We start from the raw sequence: 20,144 nt of genomic DNA, 5'->3' as shown, positions 1-20,144 counted from the left end.
GCGGCATGTGGGATCTTCCCAGACCAGGGCTCGAACCCGTGTCCCCTGCATTGGCAGGCAGATTCTCAACCAGTGCGCCACTAGGGAAGCCCCGTCACCATTTATTTTATGAGGCTAATACAAAATTGATATCAAAACCAGACAAAGGCAGTAGAAAAAAGTTAAACTGTACAGGCCAGTCTCATTTATGAGCATAAACGAAATTCTAGCTAATGGTAGACAGCGACATGTAACATAACCAGTTAGGTTTTATCACAGGAATGAAAGGCAGAGTTAAAGATGAAAAGAAAATTTATGAATCTCATTTACCAAATGAACAGTTTAAAGGAGAAAAACATTTATGATCAACTCAATAAATATACAGAAACAAATTGCAACATATATTCATGAATTTAAACAAAACTAAGCAAATCCAATTTTCTTTATCCTAGTAAACAGTAATAGGGCAACAGAGACAGGCTAGACGCCGACTGATCCCATTTCCTTTTCCTCACATTCCCTGTCCTCTTGGGAGTGGCACTGGAACCACGTGCGTGGTCAGTGGACATGAACAGAAGTGCTGACCACCAAGACCACGTCTCACCCAAGTCCCTCCACGTTCATCCACCCTCCCTCCCTCTTTGAAGATGACAGCATCACAAATGGAAGGAGGCTGAATGCCCGAGTCTCCACCTGGAGGGAAAGGCCAAGAACAGCACACAGCCCACCGCAGCCTATGAAATGAGCGAGAAATACACATTTGTTTTGTTAAGCCGTACTTTCATATATGTGTTTCTGAGGGCTGTTTTGTCCCATTGGTTTGTACCCCTCCCTCTGCCAAGAGAACACTGTCTTAATTACTGTAACTTTAGAAAAAAGTTTGAAATCTGATAGGACCAAGTCCAAGATGAAGACAGGGATGAAATTCCCCGGGACAAGGCAGTTTTTCGTTTATTTCAGGGGCTTAGTAGGTGCGCTACAGGCATTTGTTGAGTGAATAAATGAAGCCAAAGGAGGAAGTTAGAAACACCAAAGGAAACAGCAGACAAGAGGGGACACCCCTCCCCCTGCAGAGAGTGGTCCCAGGATGCTGCGGCTGTGCTGGTAGGGGTATGGCCCAGAGTGGGAGGAGGGAGAGGAGGTTTCTTTTGGGGGGGCGGTGGGAGTTTCAAGCTAGACCCCTCTTCTCTGCCTCTCCAAAAAGAGAAAATGACAGAAGGTTTTTGGATCCAAGAGCTGGAGAAGGCTGGAAGCAAAAGCCTGACAGCTTCGCAGCAGTTCACACCCAGAGACACTCCTCCCACATCCAGCCCCCCAAGAAGCTGCCAGGAGCCCCAGGCAGAGAGCAGGCAGGCGTCCCCGGGCGACCCAGCCTCGCCACACCACGCGGCACGGGGGAAGTGACAGAGAGATTGGGGGGAAAGAACTATTATAGCCAAGATATTTTAAAACTCCGCCCTCAAGGCAGCATCCGGTTGCTACAGCAACCATAGCTCTGCTGGGAGCCCTGACTACCTGCTGGCTCGCCACCTGCCTCAGCCCAGAGGTGTCCTCAGGAGGCCAGAAGCTGCCGCCACCATGGGGACACTGAGAAAGTGCCGGGGCTCGGGACTGGGGACCCAAGTGGGCAGCTGACGGTCCAGTCCTGCTCTAGGTTGATCACTTTCCTATAAACGTGCACTTACTTCCCGTTCAGAGTGACTCTCAGCGTCTCGTCTGTAATCGCTTGGCCGCTTCAAAACACAAAAAGATAACATTTTCACTCAGTCAGACTGAGCAGTGAAGCGGCTGCCTGTGGGTTTTGGTCCAGGGTCCCGACAAAGCCCCTGAGCAATGAGACCCGTCCGGAGCCAAGTACCCAGGCCTACCCTTGGCCCTGCACCTGCGTGATGCTGCTGCAGTCGCCCGCGCTCCTGCACCCCATCTGGAGGGGCTCCTGCCACCTTCAGGAAACCAGGAGTAAGAAAGGGAGAGAAAGGGCCCCAGAGAGCGGCTGCCAGCCACGGGGCAGAGCCAGGGGCAGGCACACAGACGCTGTCGCCCCGTCCCTTCCACCTGGGCTCCGGCGAGACTCTTCGGCACGTGGCCACACCGGCTGACTTCCCAACTCCTCCCCTGCTCCCCAGTCACCCCTGTGAGCCTCCTGGGCCCAGGGCAAGCTCGCAGAGCTGTACCCACAACAGCAGCTGCTCCAGGACTCACGGGAAGGGCAGTGGGCTGGCTGAGGGCGGGCAGGGTCCCGGGAGGACATGGCCGAGTAGGAGGCCCAGCTGTCAGCCCAGCCCCTCCATTTCCTAACTGACCTCAGACGCGTGGTCACTACCAGGCGAACCCCACGAAGGCAGGTGTGGTTGCCAATGCCTGGTCGCTGCTGTGGCGCCCGGCATGGGGCCTGGCAGCAAGTGGGTCCTCAGTCAGTGTTTCTGAAAGGAAGGGATCGCTGGCCTGCCTCGTGCCCTCATTTATAAACCGGGGTGGTGAGAACCGTGTCTCCGCGAGGGGCTCTGAGAGGCTCTGACAAACCTTGGACCAGTGATGCCTGTGTAAGGTGCTCTGGAAAAGGCCAGCACATGCATCGCAGGCCTCCAGACCCAGTGGCTCAGTGGCCCAACAGACACGTCCTCTGGGCACTCAGACGGAGAGCGAGTGCAGAGCTCGGTCCCAGGGGCTGAACTGCTGCCCACCTGCCCGCCGTCCCCTCTACTCGCCTTCCTCACGAACAAGCCCTGATTTTGTTGGCACGATGGTGTGCCCGGGCCCCGCCTCTGGGCCCCGCCTCTGGTCAGCCGGACAGGACTGGAGTCCCCAGCGAGGTGCGCCTTCCGGGAAAGCTCTTTATGGGAGTCCAGCCCCACCTGCTCTGTCTTCGCCCTCTCCTCCTCTCCGTGGAGGCTGGGGCCGTGCTGCAGGTGGGCGAGCGGGGGGCTTGAGGCGCCTGCTCCAACGTCCTGACGCTTCAAAAGCATTCAAGCCGCTGTGGTCAGGCTTCTGAGACAGGCAGCTGAACAAAATCCCACATGACACAGTGAGGTACCTAAAATAGCTCCTTTGTGGAGTCCACCTCGCCAACGCCAGTCTGCAGACAGGAAGGAGCTGGAGAGCGGAGGGGATCGCCCACGGCTGCATGGCTGTGAGCGGGGAGCTAGGGCCCCAGCCCACCCCCAAGGGACAGAAAGGCGAGAAGCCACATCTGCCTGTGACGTGGGACGCCCCACAGGGCCTGCAAGCGCCCGGCATGGGGGTGTGGGGACTCGAGAAGGAACCAGCGTGGACAGTCCTCAGCGCTCGTATTTTAGCAGAAGACGGGCAATAAGGAGTAAATACAGGTCATGGGGTGATAAGGACCGTGGGGAACACGACGCAGGCCAGCAGAGAGCGCTGCTTGTTTTGTCTTGTTTTTTGTTTCTTGCTGCACCACACTGCACTGGGATCTTAGTTCCCCAACCAGGGATGGAACCCGTGCCCCCGAAGCGGAAGCGCGGAGTCTTAACTGCTAGACCGCCAGGGGAGTCCCAGAGCGCTGCTTTTTATAGGAAGTTGAGGGAGTCTCTCCGAGGGGACAATTCCCAGACCCTTAAAAAGGGACAGAGCTTCGCGGATGTCGGAAGGAAGGGAACCGCGAGTGCAAGAGGCCCTGAGGCAGGAGGGCACGTGGGGGACCCACGAAACGTGGAGGGGAAAGTGGTGGAACAGGATGGAGGGGAGGCACCCATGCTGTGGTGAGAAGTCACGGGGGGCCTGACCCTCTGAGAGACCAGACCTCCCATCTGACTGGGCCTGTGGGGTAGACCAGTGGGGAGGCTGCCAGGGGCGTCGGGGGCTGGAGGGGCCCTGGCCCGGGTGTTCTGCAGGTGAGGCCGGGCTGCACACGGGGAGGAGCTGCTGTTGTCTGGGGGCGCTGGGGGCGCAGGTGGGCTGGCCCAGCCCTGGCGCTCAAGGGCAGGGCACCGCTGGCCTCTCCCTGGAGCCCAGGTGCTGCCCAGGGACAAGGGTTTGGAGAGGGGAGGGAGCAGCTGGCCGGTGCTGCTGGGGTCAGACGGGGCTGTGCTGAAGGGTCTCACCGGGCCACCGCGACACGGAGAAGTACGAGACACACGGGTTCAGAGCCGCCAGAGGAAAAGCTCCTTTCTTTCCACGTCAGGGAAGCGGCTAAGTCAACGGCAGGCCTCGGGGCTCGCGGCCCAGACTGCGGTGTGCTGGGGTCAGCGCTCACGGGACTGAAATGCCACCAGCGCCTGGGCCTCAAGGTCACCCACCCCGCCAGCCCACGAGCCTTCCCCCACAGGACTTTTTAGTACATTCCAGACAGAGCTTTACAAGAGACAGCAAAATGAATATTTATTACAATTATTTTAACTTAAAAAAATAAGTCCAAAGTCTCTGGGCAATAAGCTAAACTACCATAAAAAGTAGTGTCTAAGAGTGAGTTACAGCCCGTGCTGGCAGCGGGCAGAGGCAGCACCGCCTCCTCTTCTGCAGAAGACCCCCCAGAGTGAGGACGAGCCTGGGGTCAGGCTGCCAGCACAGGCAGACAGGAACCAGCCTAGAAAAATCTGAGGCTGATACCCAAATGCTACCCCGGGAACAATAGTGCGGCCCCGCCCAGGAGGAGCGAGAGTGTCACCATGCTGGCCGGGAGGCGGGGAGGCGGTGGGCAGGGGGCAGCCAGCGGGCCCACCTCCCTCTCTGCTACAGAGCCCAGCCCTCCTTGCCGAGGACCAGCCGCACGGCCTCGTGCACGTCGCTCACCACGTGGGCCGCCTGCAGGAGCCCCGGGTTGAAGCCAAGGTCCCGGTGCCCGTGGAACGGAGGCCCCTCGCCACCCAGGGAGGGAGCGGCGGGCCCCTGGGCCTGGGGGCTGTACACGCCGGTGCACACCAGGATGGAGGCGCAGCTCCGGGCCACCCCCTCCCGCCTTGTCTGCAGGTGCTGGTGGAACAGGTTGGCCCCATAGATGTCGGACATGGGGTTGTCACTGGGGAGAGAAGGCACAGTTCAGTGCGCTGGTGGAGGTGCAGGGACGGCAGGGGGTTGGGGAGAGGGGTGGCCCACAGGTGACCACTGGGGGAGGGGGGCGCGTCTCTGGGGACGGAAGGGCGGGGACACGGGGGCGGGGGGTGAGCACTGGGGGAGGGGGGCGCGTCTTGGGGATGGAGGGGCGGGGACACAGGGACCCGCGGGTGACCACTGCGGGGGGGCATGTCTCGAGGATGGAAGGGCGGGGACACAGGGGCTAGGGGTGAGCACTGGGGGAGGGGGCGCGTCGCAGGGGGCGGAGGAGGGGTGCGGGGCTCACCCCACGGCGTAGAGACTCCGGATCGGGGCCGCCCAGCCCCGCCGCGCCGCCTGCCTGGCGAGCAGGCCCTCCGCGTACTGGTAGGTGAGGAGGCTGGGCTTGCCCATTAGGCCCGTGTAGCAGAGCTCTCTGCCCGTCACCTTCCGGTAAACGGCCTCCAGGCACAGCAGGAAGGTGCCGTGGCCGAACCTGCCAGAGGAAAAGCGGCGCTCGGTCCCCTCCCCGGGCCCCAAGGCTCAGGCATGCCCTGTGTGCCACCCTCTCGCGGTGGCACAGAGCACGGTGACAGGGCAAAGCGAATCACTTCTGGTGAGAGGCCGTCACGCTTAGGATGTGCATTGATGGCCTGCGACTCTCTGACCTCTATTGAGCGCTGTCCCAGCGCTGGAGATGGCAGGCACATCACGTTCAACCCTTAGAAAAACCCGATGAGGTGGCGTTCATTCTCCTCATTGCACAGGTGAGAAAACTGAGGCCCAGAGATGGAGTAGCCTGCCCAAGGTGTGGAGCTGGAACCAGAGACCCAGCTTCAATTCTGCCTTAGACTTGGGCAGAATACTGGCTGGCATCCCACCTCACTCCTCGGTGCCAATTTCACTGAGCACACTGCCACCGAGTGTCAGAAAGCACCCTCCCTGCCCCCACTGCAGCTAAGTGTATGGCCAGTGACTAAGCTACAGCCTAAGAGTCAATGAAATCACAAGTGCTGCACTACCCTCCTGGAAAGGAGCCTGGAAACTGGGGAGGGGGTGCTCTTCTCTACCCTCCCCGTACTCCCTCCTGCTGACTGGAATGCTGACACGATGGCTGGAGATCAGGCAGCCCTTTGGATTACATAGTAAAGGGCTAAGGTGCCTGTGTCCCTGATGGGTGGACTTCTTCACAATAACAAACTTCCATCTCGTTTAAGATTCTTTTCTTTTGGGTTTTCATCCCTTGCTGCTAGATCAAATCCTCTTGGATACTGTTCAGTACCTTGAAGTTACATTTCAGTGTCACTTATGCATATACTGAATTCTACTTTCAATTTTGAAATTATTGAATGAAAAAGTGATCTCAAATCTGCTTTATAAATAGTAATTTGCCTCCTGCCATTCAGTCCACAGCCTACATAACCAACCCCCTTCACCTAGTGTCAGCAAACCCGAACTCTAGGAAGAATGTTCCAGAAAAAATACCTGACCTCGAGCTGCAGAAATGCACTTGAGAGAGAACACAGTGATCCCCATCTCCTTGGGCTCAGTGCTGGGCCCTCAGGCCCTCAGTGGCGGATCCACCACACAGCTCGCTGGGAGGCAGGGCAGGGGGAGAAACTCCAGGCTTTGGCCTCGCAGACAAGAGCAGCCACATGGCACCGGCAGCTGCCCCTCCAGGAAGGCAACCTGAGGGCCAGCAAAACGGCAGCCTGTGCTGTGCTCAGTGCCGGGCGGACGGGGTGGGGGCCTGCCTGGAGCCTGAGGGCCTCTGAGGAAGTGACTGGTCCAGGGGCCTCGGAATGACGCCTACTCTCCCCTCCCCAACGTCTTATGGGCAGAAGGAAACAAAGAAGTGAAAGAGCCAGCACCACAGGGTGAAGGCAGCGAGGGAAGGGCAGCTGGATAACAGGAACTGAGCATCACTTGGGTTCCTCTAGCCAGAAGAAGCACGTCCTGTTAGACTCTGTCGGGGCCGGGGGTTAAAGACCATCCCGATCCACCTTCCGTGCTCACTGAGTGGTAGTTTTCGTTTATCAATCAGTATGTGAAGAGACCCTGGAGACAGCTCCCAGAGGCCAGGTTACCATGGCAACTCCAGGGCCTAGAGGAGGGGTCTGAGCCCAGAGCACTGGGGCGGCTCGAGGCGCCGTCAGCAGGACTGCCCAGGAGGCAGCTGGAGGTGGCCCCCAGGGCCAAGGCAGGGACCCCGAGTCCTCACCTGGGCATCTTGGCTTCGGCCATCCAGAGGAGGTCCGTGTTGCTGGCCAGGACAGGGAGGTGGGGATAGGGGGCCGTCGCCAGGCCGGTGCCGGGGTTCCCATCGCTGAGGAGGATGTCCATGATCAGCTGCAGGCTCGTCTCCCAGCGCACGGGCTCCCCAAGGAGAAGCACCCCTGCAGAGTGGGGGTGGGGTGAGCCGGCGTGGAAGGGCCTCGGGAGGCCTGGGGCGCATGGCCCCGCTGGGGGCGTGGGTCCCGGGAGGTGGACGAAGCCGAGCCCAGGAGCTCCCGAGGGCTCCTCAGTGTGTCCACCAGGACGTCCTGAGGGTTAGAGGCAGAGAAGCAGCAGCCCCTGCTGACCGACGCCCTGCACAGCACCCCACCCGCCCAGCCACGTCCCCCAAGCCCCAGGGGTCACTCGGCCACATGGCAGGGAGACGGGGTCACAGGCCTGACGCTGTCCACGTCCCTCTGGGACTGGGGCCAGTTCTCACCATGTCTAAGCTTCCTCAGCTACATGAGGACAACACCCACGCTGGGAGGAGGATACAATGAGACCTGACAGAGCACGGAAGCCATGCTGCACACGCGTCAGCAAGGCCAGCTGCAAGACTGGGGAGCTGGGCCAGACCGTGGCCCCAGTGCGCAGGCCACCCCCGGGACATGTTTCACCTGTCACAAGGACTGACACTACTGGGGAGGCCCGGGAGAAGACTGGGATGCAAGAGGCTCAGGACATTCTGCAGAGTCAAAACCTTCCCCACGTCTATTAATAGCTGACACTCACACAGGAGAACAACTTGCTTGTAATTAACTGAGCCGAAACCCTAATTCTATTCCACACAAAGTATTTTTTGCTAGACTTTTCATAAGCACTGATTTTTCCAAAAATACAACTATCATGTTAGTCAAGAGAAGACGTACTTTATTTTTTCACAACTTTGCCAAGAGCTATTCCCCATTTTGGAAAACCGCATCACCAGTGACATCACCAGTGACTGCTCCTAATTTCTGAGTCACCAATGAAACACACCTGTAAACACACTGCATTGGCAGCTGTAACATTCATGGGGATTCTACTTTTGGTATAATCATTTCGCTACTTAATTATGCCTTCCTGGATAATTACTACATATTGAAATGCAGATGACCTTACTAAAAAACGCTTCCTTTTATTTCTCCCTATTACAATTAGGGCTTTACCATGAATTAATTAATTTTTAATATTTGCGTATAGGAAAGCATTCATTTAGGGTGGTAAAGGGGACATTACAATATTTTTGTTACCCAGGGAGAACTGGACTTAATAGGGCTGAGAAACACCGCACCAGGCTTCCTTAGGTAGCTTTTTTCCACACTTAGGTTTTCCACACTTAGGTTTTCCTGGAACAACAGGGCAAGTGACGCGGGGAAGGAAAGCTTAGCAGCTAATGTCTCAGAGGCAGTGACCGGCAGACCCGAGACCAGAGCCCAGGAGACCCAGCGCCCAACGTCCCAGCCACACCGCCCAGCTGCAGGGCCTGCGGGGACAGCCCGCCCACATCACGCAGGGACCTCATTACCTTCGATCGCAGGGAAGTCGTTCCTTGGGAGGGGCTGCGAGAGACAAAGAGCAAGCCCGTCAAGGCCACGGTCACCTTCCACGCCCGGTTTCCAAGGGGTGGGAGGAGAGACACGTGCCTGACAGACGGAAGACCCTTCGGTCTAGCCCAGGCCGAGGAGAAAGGGACAGGACCGAGGGCAGAGGTCCTCGGGGACAGGAGGAGAGCGCGCTCCGGCCGGCCACACCCCAGGCCGGCGGGCACCAAGCATGTAGGTCAGCCAGGGGACGGCTGCTCAGCTGTCCTCCTCCAGCAAGGACAGGAGGTGAGAGTCTGGAATCAGGTGGCAGAGGACGAGGTGAGCCCAGGAAGGGACGGGAGCTTGACATCACTCAGGAGGCAGGGCCATCACTGGACCACGGCCTGGGGGCCCATTCCTTCTAGGAACAGCTCCCCTGCCCTCGGCTCTGCCAGTAACCAGCGGAGACCTGGGGCGAGCCGCGGCAGGGGGCTCCTGGGCAGGGGGCGGGGCTGTCTCTGCGCTGCTCTGAGAGCCATGCCAACTCTGGCACCTGGTTCTGCACATAACGTGCGCAGCTCAAAGGTGGGGGAGCCCTCGGAAGGCGGGGGGGGGGGGGGGGACTAGAGTTACACAGACAAACAAAAGCAGGCCTGTCTGTTTATAACTGCAGTTCATCAAACTTTGACATGCACTGACTTCGAACAGGCGGTGACAGACACTCTGTGATAGACACAGAGTTCATGCAGGGAACAAGGGGGCGAAGGGGCATCAGGAGACGGGCGGTCACCCTAGAGGGTCAACGAGAGGCCCCGTGACCGCTGGTCGGAAAAGATAAGGTTCAAATATGAGCCAAACCCAAAGGACCCCGAGCAGACGCTCAGGCCGCCAGTGCTTTCACAGGAAGCCACTTGCCACCAGGCCAGCCCTCTGTAAGGAGCTCCAGGACAGCAGAGCAGCGATTAACTTAACACCAGCGGTTCTCCAAGCAACTAGGAAAGCTGATAAATCACAAAACTACCACCTGGAGGGGACACGAGGGCTCTGGAGGGAGGGGACAGCCCTGCTCACCACCCCCGACAACGTGTGTCCGGGAACAAAGGCCTCGGCCAGACGTGCCCTGCCCTCCGAGAAGGCAGCTCGGAGAGGGAAGGGCTGCAGGGTCAGCGGGGAGGCCCGAGCGTGTCCCATTACCGTGGTCTTGGGCCGCCGCTGCAGATCCACCATGTCCAGCACAGGGAAGGCCGCCCGCAGCTCGTCCACTGTGACCACGTGCTTGAAGCCCAGTCTGGAGGGAGGTCAGGAAGCAAAGCTGCCCAGTGCCGGGGAGACGCCTTTAAAGTGAGGGACCCACCGCAGCCCACATCAACCCCACCCGCCCCGACCCCAGACAGAGCCCCGTGAGGCCAGCGCTGACCAGGAGCGCTGCAGGCAGGCGTGGGCGCAGGCGGTGGGGACACCCGGGGGCTTGGCCGACTCTGGGCACCGCCCGCGCAAAGGCTCACAGGAAGCCCCATCCTCAAGCTCACGCTGGCCCAGGGCCATGAGAACCAGGGCTCTGAGGACAGTTCAGAGGAGACTCCTCGGCGGGGAGGAAGCCGAGCAGGGTCTGGAGAAGCCAGACCGGAGCTAAATCTGGACGATGGACCCGATTCAGCCAGAAGGGAGGCCGTGGGGAGCATGCCCGCTGCAGCCTTACCCTCCAACACCTGCCGCCGTGTTCCTGTCCTCAGACCCCGCTGGCAGTCTTAACTGGACGCAGGTTCAGATCACCTCAAAACACATCTCCCCAGAATGATGCTTCCGTCAGCAATACAACCGCACAGACCCGTGCTCCTCAGCATTCACGTCTGAGGCTCCCAAGCCCAGCGCTGTCCTTCCTGGCCCCCCTCCCGACCCGACCCCATCCCGGCCTCCTGCTCCGGGCATCCTCCCAGCCTCCTCTCGGCAGGCTCCCCAGCTACGCCCCCTCCTGCGGCACAGCCAGCCCCCATGAAGCCACAGGGGACCCCCGCCCCAGGGTGGACCCCCCCGCATCTGTGACACTCGGACCCACTCTGCTCTTCCCAGCCTCTGGCCACACGCCGTCCTAAGCACGCCTGCACGGCTCCTGGTGTGTCACTCCGCCACCTCAAGCGGGAGCCCTGGTGAAGCACCAGCCGTGTGCTGCTCTGGCCCCGAGCACGCGGCCACGCACAGGCGGTGCTCAGCCCCCTTGGTTTGCGGAAGCAGCAGAGGAACGAGCCGCTTCAGAGCAGGGACACGTTCTCACTGAGCACATGCCCGGGGCTGAGCTCCCTGCAGACACGCTCAGGGAGCTGTGGGTCCCAAACCGAACCACAGAACCGCCTGGGTTCTCAGACCCCGTGAGTCAGGCTCTGCAGGGAACGGGCAGGAATCTGCTCTGTGAGCTGCCCAGCAGGCCCCGAGGCGGTGGGCTGGCTTCCAGGAACCCCCGGGGAACCAGGGCTGGCCACCCTGGGAAGTGCCCTCCCTCCCTCCCTCCCACAGGCGCCCAGAGCTCCTGACCCCGGTCCTTTCAGCCGGGCAAGGACAGCAGAGCAGGAAGCAGCAAAAGGATACGCTCGGGCGTTTTCCACCAGGGGCCCCTGCCCAGACACCAGCATCCGCTTGTCGTGATGCTGCGAGAAGAGCTTCATGGGGCTGTGGGACAGTATCACCTGGTCGGGCTCCACCTGCAGGGCCGCCGAGAGATGGAGAGCAGAGGACACGCATGTGAGGGCAGCAGCAGGGAGCTGGCTCCCCGGCCCAGGAAGGAGAAACCTGCCCAGAAGGGGGGCCCAACCCTTCCAGAACTACCCCAACAGGTATGAGGGGACCCGGACACCAGAGCCCACAGGAGATGTGGCCACCATGGGCCCCACCGGCCCAGCTCCCAACACCCCGATTTCTCAGCCCGACGGGAACCACAGGGTTCGTGCATGAGCTCAGACCCGCCTCCACCTCTGACTATTTTCAGTTCTACGTGAAGACCTGGCTTTTCAGCATTTATGCTAATGGCAGCTGCGCAGCCCCACTGTCCAGACACCAGGGTAGGAACCGGTCTCCTCCCCGAGCAGTGTCTCCCAGCCGATCGGCATGGGATCTACTCTCTCGGTTCCAAAGGGCTCCTTCCAAGAACCAAAGCCACTGCCAACAAAGAACGTGTCAATGTGGGGACGGTGGGAGCCGCAGGGGGGTGACAAGGGACAGAGCTCGTTGAGCTGTGTCATCTTACTTATGAGGAACAAGGGCTATACTGCAGAGTCCCACCTGGTGCACGGAGATTTAGAAACACACGTCCCTGAGGCCAGGAGGAAAGATGGAAACGGCCAAGTCCACAGGTGGGATTTCTGTGCTCAACGTGTACAGTTTCATAAAAAATGACCCTGATGATGAGGCTCTACCCTCTGAGTTTGGCCTTGAACTTCAGGTTATTTTTCCAGCAGGAAGATGTGTACCGGGCTCATCCATATTGTCCCCCCACAGGGCAGGCGACACAGGGCTGGAGAGGGGGCTCCATGGGAACCAGGTCCTCAGCCTCCTGTCTCCAGCCGCTCCTTACCTGGAAGCCCAGCAGGGCTGACAGCTCCTGGGCTTTGCTGCACTGTAAGATGTTCCCCGCGTTCGTGACAAAGACCACGGGCACCCGCAGCTGCCCCTGGGGGTCCACGAGCCTGCGGAAGGCCTCCCTCGCAGCGGGGATGACCTGGTGGCCCCGAACCAGCACCCCATCGATGTCCAACAGGAACCCGAAGGTGGGAGGGCTCTGCATGGAGGGGAGACGAGAACGGCCCCTGAGTCGAGGCAGAGGGGACCGGGGAGCCTCATCCCCACCCCCGGGCCGGACCGGGCCTCGAACGCAAGGTGAGGACTCGGGGTTGCCGACAGGGCAAATCCATCTGCAACAAAGAATTAAGCCTTTTCAGGTATTTTTAAGCATACAACTATTTTGTTCAAGTTATTTTTGCATAATTAATAAAAAGGAATGTTTTTAATTGGCAAATAGAGAAATTCAGAAACAAGCCGAGCACTTTAAAGCAACCGACCAGTATTTCCTTTCATCTCCTTTCTCTATTCTTACGTTTGTCACGCGGCTATGACTGCACCTTATACGTACAATTTTGCATCTTGTTTTTTTTTTGCTTGACATGAAGCATTTTTATCTGTTACAACAGTCTTCATAACCATCTTTTAGAATTTTGTTTTATCGTAACAACACGCACAGAGTTTTTTTAAAAAAACACTCAGTTGCTACAGACGATACAGAAAAAGAATTTTTAAGTTTCTTGCTTCCACTTCTGCCCAGTACCATCCCTTCTTGTGTATTTTCCAGAAACTTTTCATGGATGGTTCTACTTTCTTACCTTTTAGCTAACACACAAATGGTACTGTGTTGTGCTTTCTTTTCCGTCTTGCTTTTTCTCGTTGGTATCCCTTGGTTATCTTTCCATATTGATACACGCAGACCTACCACCTACACACGTTTCTGGCTACATAATACCCTGAGTGAATACTCCGCTAACATTAGGTTTCCCCTGTTTCAGACATTTAGGTTTTTCCACATTTCTGCGACTACAAATTATGCTATAAGGAACTCTTCATGCTTACTGATTTTTCCATATTATGGACTTTTCCTTAAGCTAGATTCTTTTTTTTTTAATTTATTTATTTTTGGCTGCGTTGGGTCTTTGTTGCTGCACGTGGGCTCTCTCTAGTTGTGGCGAGCGGGGGCTACTCTTTGTTGTGGTGCGCGGACTTCTCATTGCAGTGGCTTCTCTTGTTGCGGAGCACGGGCTCTAGGCACGTGGGCTCAGTAGTTGTGGTTCGCGGGCTCTAGAGCGCAGGCTCAGTAGTTGTGGCGCACGGGCTTAGCTGCTCTGCGGCATGTGGGACCTTCCAGGACCAGGGCTCGAACCCGTGTCCCCTGCACTGGCAGGTGGCTTGTTAACCACTGCGCCACCAGGGAAGCCCTTTTAAACTAGATTCTTAAAAGCAAGAGTAATAAGCCAAAAAAGTGCAAACATTACAATGACATAACACCTACTGACAAGTTGTTTTCCAAAACAGTATCAACTCACATGGACCCTGGTACCCTTGCCAAGGATGATTTTCACAGTATCAAAGAGTTTAAGTATCAAACATCTTGTTAATTTCAAAGTTTAAAGAAGTGATTATCTCCTCTCAATCTGCATTTCTTGGATTTACAAAGTTGAACGCTATCCTTTTAAAAAATTCATCCCATTTCTTATTTTATGAACCGTTAACATACACGATGTTTTTCAGTTGTCAGAAAAATCCAACCTAACCTGTTTGTCATTTTCCTTTTGTTGGCGCCAGCTAAGTCAAGCCACTTTCATCGCACACACACTGTACTTATGTTCAAAAAACCCTTATTTTCCTAAAGGTACACACAGAAGAATTTAGGGTTCAAAGGACAAGAAATCAGGGATTTGTTTTAAAATCTTAGAGCCACACAAAAAAAAAGTGTGGGGGGGAGACAAGCAAAGCAAGTGCGGCAAAATGTTAATAACTGCTGAACCCGGAAGATGGGTTTTGGAGTTCATAATATTGTTCTTAGATTTTTGACAATTACACAGTTAAAAAAATAAAACAGCTTGTTTGTGCTGATGGCTGCCAAAGTTAACCGTACAGTTTTACTGGTCTTAGTGGCCAATCCTAAACAGTCACAAGATGTGCTCCCTTAGACATAAGAGCACACAGACCCTGCTACTTAGAACAAGGAAGTCTCAGGACAATTTAGCAATACCCCCGACGCTCCCTCATCTGTTGGACAATTTAGCAATATCCTCGACGCTCTGTCATCTGTTCTGTGCAGTGTGTAACCACAACCCCCAACCCCTCAGGTGAGTGCACACAGAGAACCAGGCACCCAGCCACCTAGAAATGAAAGGCCCCCAGTAATTGTTAACAAACATGCCACATTCGTGTGAGATGTTAGCAAGAGGGGAAACAGGGGGAGGGGTGGTATGTGGGGCTTCTCTACACTTTCTGCTGAGCTTTCCTGAAAACCTAAAACTGCTCTAAAAGAATAACATCTATTAAATATTTTTTTGAGTGAAGGCACCTCGAGAAAAGGACATAGGGTTAGGTTTTTTTCTTTTCATTCTTTTTTTTTTCTTTTCATTCTCTTCTGTATCTGTATTTTGATTTTTCTTCTTTCTCACTTCATGTTTTTTTAAACTAGTCCTGGGTATTATGCAGATCTTCTAATTAAAGTTCATATTTGTGGCAGTTATAAAATGTGTGGATTTTTACTAAATATAAAATAAACAAAAAGGACCTACTGTATAGCACAGGGAACTATACTCAATGTCTTGTAATAACCTATAACGGAAAAGAATCTGAAAAACAATATATATGTATAACTGAATCACTGTGCTGTATACCTGAAACTAACACAACACTGTAAATCAACTATACATGAATTTTTAAAAGTGCAGCCTTAGGAATTCCCTGGTGGTCCAGTGAATTAGAACTCCGTGCTTTCACTGCCGAAGGCCTGGGTTCAATCGCGGATTGGGGAACTAAGATCCCACAAGACGCATGGCGTGGCCAAAAAAAAATTTAAATTAAAAAATTTAAAAAAAAGAAGTGTTGGGCTTCCCTGGTGGCGCAGTGGTTGAGAGTCCACCTGCCGATGCAGGGGACATGGGTTCGTGCCCCAGTCCGGGGGGATCCCACATGTCTTGGAGCGGCTAAGCCCATGAGCCATGGCCGCTGGGCCTGCGCGTCCGGAGCCTGTGCTCCACAGCGGGAGAGGCCACAGCAGTGAGGGGCCCGTGTACAGCAAAAAAAAAAAAAAAAAAAAAGAAGTGTGGGGGCTTCCCTGGTGGTGCAGTGGTTGAGAGTCCGCCTGCCGATGCAGGAGACACGGGTTTGTGCCCCGGTCCGGGAAGATCCCATATGCCGCGGAGCGGCTGGGCCCGTGAGCCATGGCCGCTGGGCCTGCGCGTCCGGAGCCTGTGCTCCGCAACGGGAGAGGCCACAATAGTGAGAGGCCCGGGTACCGCAAAAAACAAAAAAGAAGTGTGGTCTTCAGATTAGTTTTAAATGAAGGGACCACTAAGATGTTCCTTGTGTTTTTGCTTCTTATCTGGAACTGGCTGGTGTGCTTCCAACAACAGCATCACAATTACCGTCCAGCACACTGTCCACTCCAACCAGCTCCATGTTTGTAAGAATTTACTACATGCGGTGACTGTGCAAAGCACTGCACCTACATCACACAAAGTACCCCAAGTACCCTCTAGCAAAAACACTGCAAGGTAAGGACTCACCCTGGTACACACACGGGGAAAGCCAGGCTTAGAAAGCTAAGTACTGTGGACCCACACACCATGGCGGTTGGTGGATCCGCGGGTGCCGGTTCCGCGGATGCCGAGTCCGCGGATGCAGGGTCGGCTGTGGGACTCGAGCACCCGCGGGTTTAGGGGTCCCCTGCGGACACTGAGGGGCAGCGGCACTTTGCCTTAAGTCAAACAGGCAGTAAGCGGCCCGGGCAGGACTGATCCCTTAGCCGGTGCCGCATCCTTTCTTCCCTCCTCCTACTCTCTCCACCGGGAAAGTCCGGAAAGTCAGGTCCCGCGGGGCGGGGGCAGCAGAGTCCTCCTGGATCACATCCCGGCGGGCGAGTCACGGGGTCCCGCGTCCCCGCCCCCCGGTCGCCCCCGCGAGCGACGGGGTCACGCCTCGCCCCCGGGCTCTGTGGACGGAGCCCCGGGGAGCCAGGGACCCGCGCGGCGGGGCCCCAGGGGACGTGATGTCACCACACGCGGGGGAGTGACGTCCGGAGGCCGGACACCCTGCTCCGAGCCCGGCCCGCGAGGCCTCACGGCCTCCCGCCGCCGCCCCGCACTCTCCGCCCTCACCTGCGAGCCGCTCGCGAAACGGCGGCCCCCGAACCCCGTGGCCGAGCGCGCCGCCCGCCGCCACAGTCCGGGTGCCCACCGCGCCGCCGCCTCGCCGAGGGCAGCCATGGGCCGCCTCCTGCGCGCACCGCGCACGCCTGACCGCCGCTCAGCCAATCACGGACCGGTGGCGCCCGGGGCACCTCGGGAGCTGTAGTCCCGCCTCCGTGTCCGGGGTGGGGTGGGGCGTGGGGCATCTCGGGAGCAAAACAAACTCCGTTTTGTTCCGCCTCCGTCTTTGGGTTTTATCCGATAACTGAAAGTTTGTACTTCTTTTTTTTTTTTAATTTATTTATTTTTTATTTATTTATTTTTGGCCACATTGGTTCTTCGTTGCTGCACGTGGGCTTTCTATAGTTGCTGTGAGCAGGGAATACTCTTCGTTGCGGTGCGCGGGCTTCTCATTGCCGTGGCTTCTCTTGGTGCGGAGCACGGGCTCTAGGCACGTGGGCTTCAGTAGTTGCGGCACGCAGGCTCAGTAGTTGTGGCCTACGGGCTCTAGAGCGCAGGCTCAGTAGTTGTGGCGCACGGGCTTAATTGCTCCGTGGCATGTGGGATCTTCCTGGACCAGGGATCGAACCCGTGTGCCCTGCGTTGGCAGGTGGATTCTCAATCACTGCGCCACCAGGGAAGCCCAGTTTGTACTTCTTGACCCCTTCACGCACTTCGCCAACCTCACCCCCCACCTCTGGCAACCACCAATTTTGTTCTCTGGATCTATGAGCTTGGCTAGTTTGTTTCTTAGATTCCAAATGCAAGTGAACTTATACAGTATTTGTTTTTCTCTGGCTTATTTCTCTAAGTGTAATACGCTCAAGGTCCATCCTCATTGCTGCAAAGGGCAGCATTTCCTTTTTGTGGCTGAATAATATTGTTTTTTAAATATATAATATATTTATAATGATATATAATATTTTATAATTTTAAACTTATAATTTTTATAATATTATCTTGTGACTGAATACTATATATTATATATTATACGTATATATATCACATCTTCTTTGTCCATTCAACCACTGAGGGGCACTTAGGTGGCTTCTATATCTTGGCTATTGTGAATAATGCAGCAATGAACATAGAGGTGTATATATCTTTTCAAGTTAGCGTTTTCGTTTTCTTTGGGTAAATACCCAAAAGTAGAATTGCTGAATCATATGGTAGTTCTATTTTTAACTTTTTGAGGAACCGCCATACTGGTTTCCACAGTGGCTGCACCAGTTTACATCCCAACCAACAGTGCATGAAGGTTCCCTTTTCTCCACATCCTCACCAACACTTGTCACCTCTTGTCACCTCTTGTCTTTGATGATGGCCATTATAACAGGGGTGAGGTGTTATCTCGTGGTTTAGATGTGCATTTCCCTGATGATTACTGATGTTGAGCATTTTTTCATTTGTGTTTGGCCATCTGTGTGTCTTCTTTGGAAAAATGTCTGTTCAGATCTCCTGCCCATTTCTAAACTGGATTGTTTGCTTTTTTGCTATTGAGTAGAATGACTTCTTTATATATTTTGGATACTAGCCCCTTATAAGGCATATGAATTACAGATATCTTCTCCCATTCCATAGGTTGCCTTCTCACTTCGTTAATGGTTTCCTTTGCTGTGCAGAAGCTTTTTAGTTTGATGTAGTCCCACTTGTTTGTTTTTGCTTTTGTTGCCTTTGCTTTTGGTATCGATTCAAAAAAATCATCACCAAGACCTATGTCAAGGACATTACGGCCTATGTTTTCTAGTTTTATGGTTTCAAGTCTTACATTCACGTCTTTATGTTGAGTTAATTTTTGTGTATGGTGTAAGACTGTAGTCCAGTTTCCATCTCTTGCATGCGACTGTCCAATTTTCCCAACACCATTTATTGAAGACCCTGTCCTTTCCCGTTTGTATGTTCTTCGATCCTTTGTCAAAAATAAAATGACCATATGTATGTGGGTTTATTTCTGGGCTGTCTATTCTGTTTCACTTATCTATGTGTTTTTATATCAATACTATACTGTTTTGATTACTACAGCTCTGTAATACAGTTTGAGATCAGGGAGCATGATGCTTCCAGCTTGTTCTTTCTCAAGGTTGCTTTGGCTACTCCGGGTCTTTTCAGGTTCCATACAAATTTTAGGATCGTTTGTTCTATTTCTGTGAAAAATGCTATTGGAATTTTGATAGGGATTGCATTGAATCTGTAGATTGCTTTATTATTTCTTTAATTAATTTATTTATTTTTGGCTGCATTGTGTCTGCGTTGCTGCACGTGGGCTTTCCTTAGTTGCAGCGAGCGGGGGTTACTCTTCATTGCAGTGCACGGGCTTCTCATTGCTGTGGCTTCTCTTTGTGGAGCATAAGCTCTAGGCGCATGAGCTTCAGTAGTTGCAGCACGTGGGATCAGTAGTTGTGGCTCATGGGCTCTAGAGCACAGGCTCAGTAGCTGTGGCGCATGGGCTTAGTTGCTCCACGGCATGTGAGATCTTCCCGGACCAGGGCTCGAACCCGTGCCCCATGCATTGGCAGGCAGATTCTTAACCACTGTGCCACCATGGAAGCCCCTGTAGATTGCTTTAGGTAGTATGGACATTTTAACAATATTAATTCTTCCAATCCATGAGCATGGAATATCTTTCCATTTATTTGTGTATTCAATTCTTTTGTCAATGTCTTATAGTTTTTTAGTGTACAGGTTTTTCACTTCCTTGGTATAATTTATTCCTAGGTATTTTATTCTTTTTTTTAAAAAAATTATTTATTTTGGGCTGCGTTGGGTCTTCGTTGCTCTGTGTGGGCTTTCTCTAGTTGCAGCAAGCGGGGGCTACTCTTCGTTGCGGTGCACGGGCTTCTCATTGCAGTGGCTTCTCTTGTTGCAGAGCACAGGCTCTAGGCGTGCGGGTTTCAGTAGTTGCAGCATGCAGGCTCAGTGGTTGTGGCATGTGGGCCCTAGAGTGCACGGGCTTCAGTAGTTGCAGTGCATGGGCTCTAGGGCACACAGACTTCAGTAGTTGTGGCGCACAGGCTTAGTTGCTCTGAGGCATGTGGGATCTTTCTGGACCAGGGCTCGAACCCATGTCCCCTGCATTGGCAGGAGGATTCTTAACCACTGCACCAACAGGGAAGTCCCTATTTTATTCCTTTCAATGCAGTGGTAAATAAGATTGTTTTCTTAATTTCTCTTTCTGATATTCTGTTATTAGTATATAGAAATGCAATAGATTTCTGTATATTGATTTTGTATCTTGCAACTTTACTGAATTAATTTAGTAGTTCTAACAGGAGGGGTGTGTGTGTGTGTGTGTGTGTGTGTGTGTGTGTGTGTGTGTGTGAAGTCTTTAGAGTTCTATGTATAGTATCATGTCATCTACAGATAATGAAACTTTTACTTCTTCCTTTCTGATTTGAATGCCTTTTATTTCTTTTTCTTGTCTGATTGCTCTGACTAGGACCTCCAATACTATGTTGAATAAAAGTGGCAAGGA

The 20,144-nt window shown here is 54.4% G+C and overlaps 1 protein-coding gene across 1 annotated transcript; it reads right to left on the bottom strand.

Annotated features, from left to right (window-relative positions):
• Nucleotides 1-4,300: 4,300 nt before the first annotated feature.
• On the bottom strand, nt 4,301-16,775 carry HDHD5 (haloacid dehalogenase like hydrolase domain containing 5). Its single transcript, XM_027093115.1, has 8 exons — nt 16,643-16,775; nt 12,316-12,519; nt 11,334-11,446; nt 9,945-10,038; nt 8,753-8,786; nt 7,190-7,364; nt 5,276-5,464; nt 4,301-4,954 (listed from the first exon to the last, which is right to left on the bottom strand). Exons 1-8 carry the CDS (start codon nt 16,748-16,750, stop codon nt 4,669-4,671), a joined length of 1,203 nt encoding a protein of 400 aa, XP_026948916.1. The 5' UTR covers nt 16,751-16,775; the 3' UTR covers nt 4,301-4,668.
• Nucleotides 16,776-20,144: the final 3,369 nt, after the last annotated feature.

This window comes from Aethalodelphis obliquidens, unplaced genomic scaffold, assembly GCF_003676395.1.
Source record: "Aethalodelphis obliquidens isolate GAN/ISIS:26980383/991018 unplaced genomic scaffold, ASM367639v1 scaffold83, whole genome shotgun sequence".
In the NCBI taxonomy this organism is placed as follows: Eukaryota; Metazoa; Chordata; class Mammalia; order Artiodactyla; family Delphinidae; genus Aethalodelphis; species Aethalodelphis obliquidens.
Note: the sequence above shows the minus strand (reverse complement) of the source record. Positions and strands in the feature narration are given on the sequence as shown.

Bases quoted from the DNA above. Each gene is read 5' to 3' on its own strand.
- HDHD5 (XM_027093115.1), bottom strand. From the start codon at position 16,750: ATGGCTGCCCTCGGCGAGGCGGCGGCGCGGTGGGCACCCGGACTGTGG. The intron at 7,365-8,752 runs GTAATGAGGTCC...CCCACTCTGCAG, and splicing joins CGACTTCCCTGCGATCGAAG to GGGTGCTTCTCCTTGGGGAG. The intron at 4,955-5,275 runs GTGAGCCCCGCA...TTCTCTCCCCAG, and splicing joins CGGAGTCTCTACGCCGTGGG to TGACAACCCCATGTCCGACA.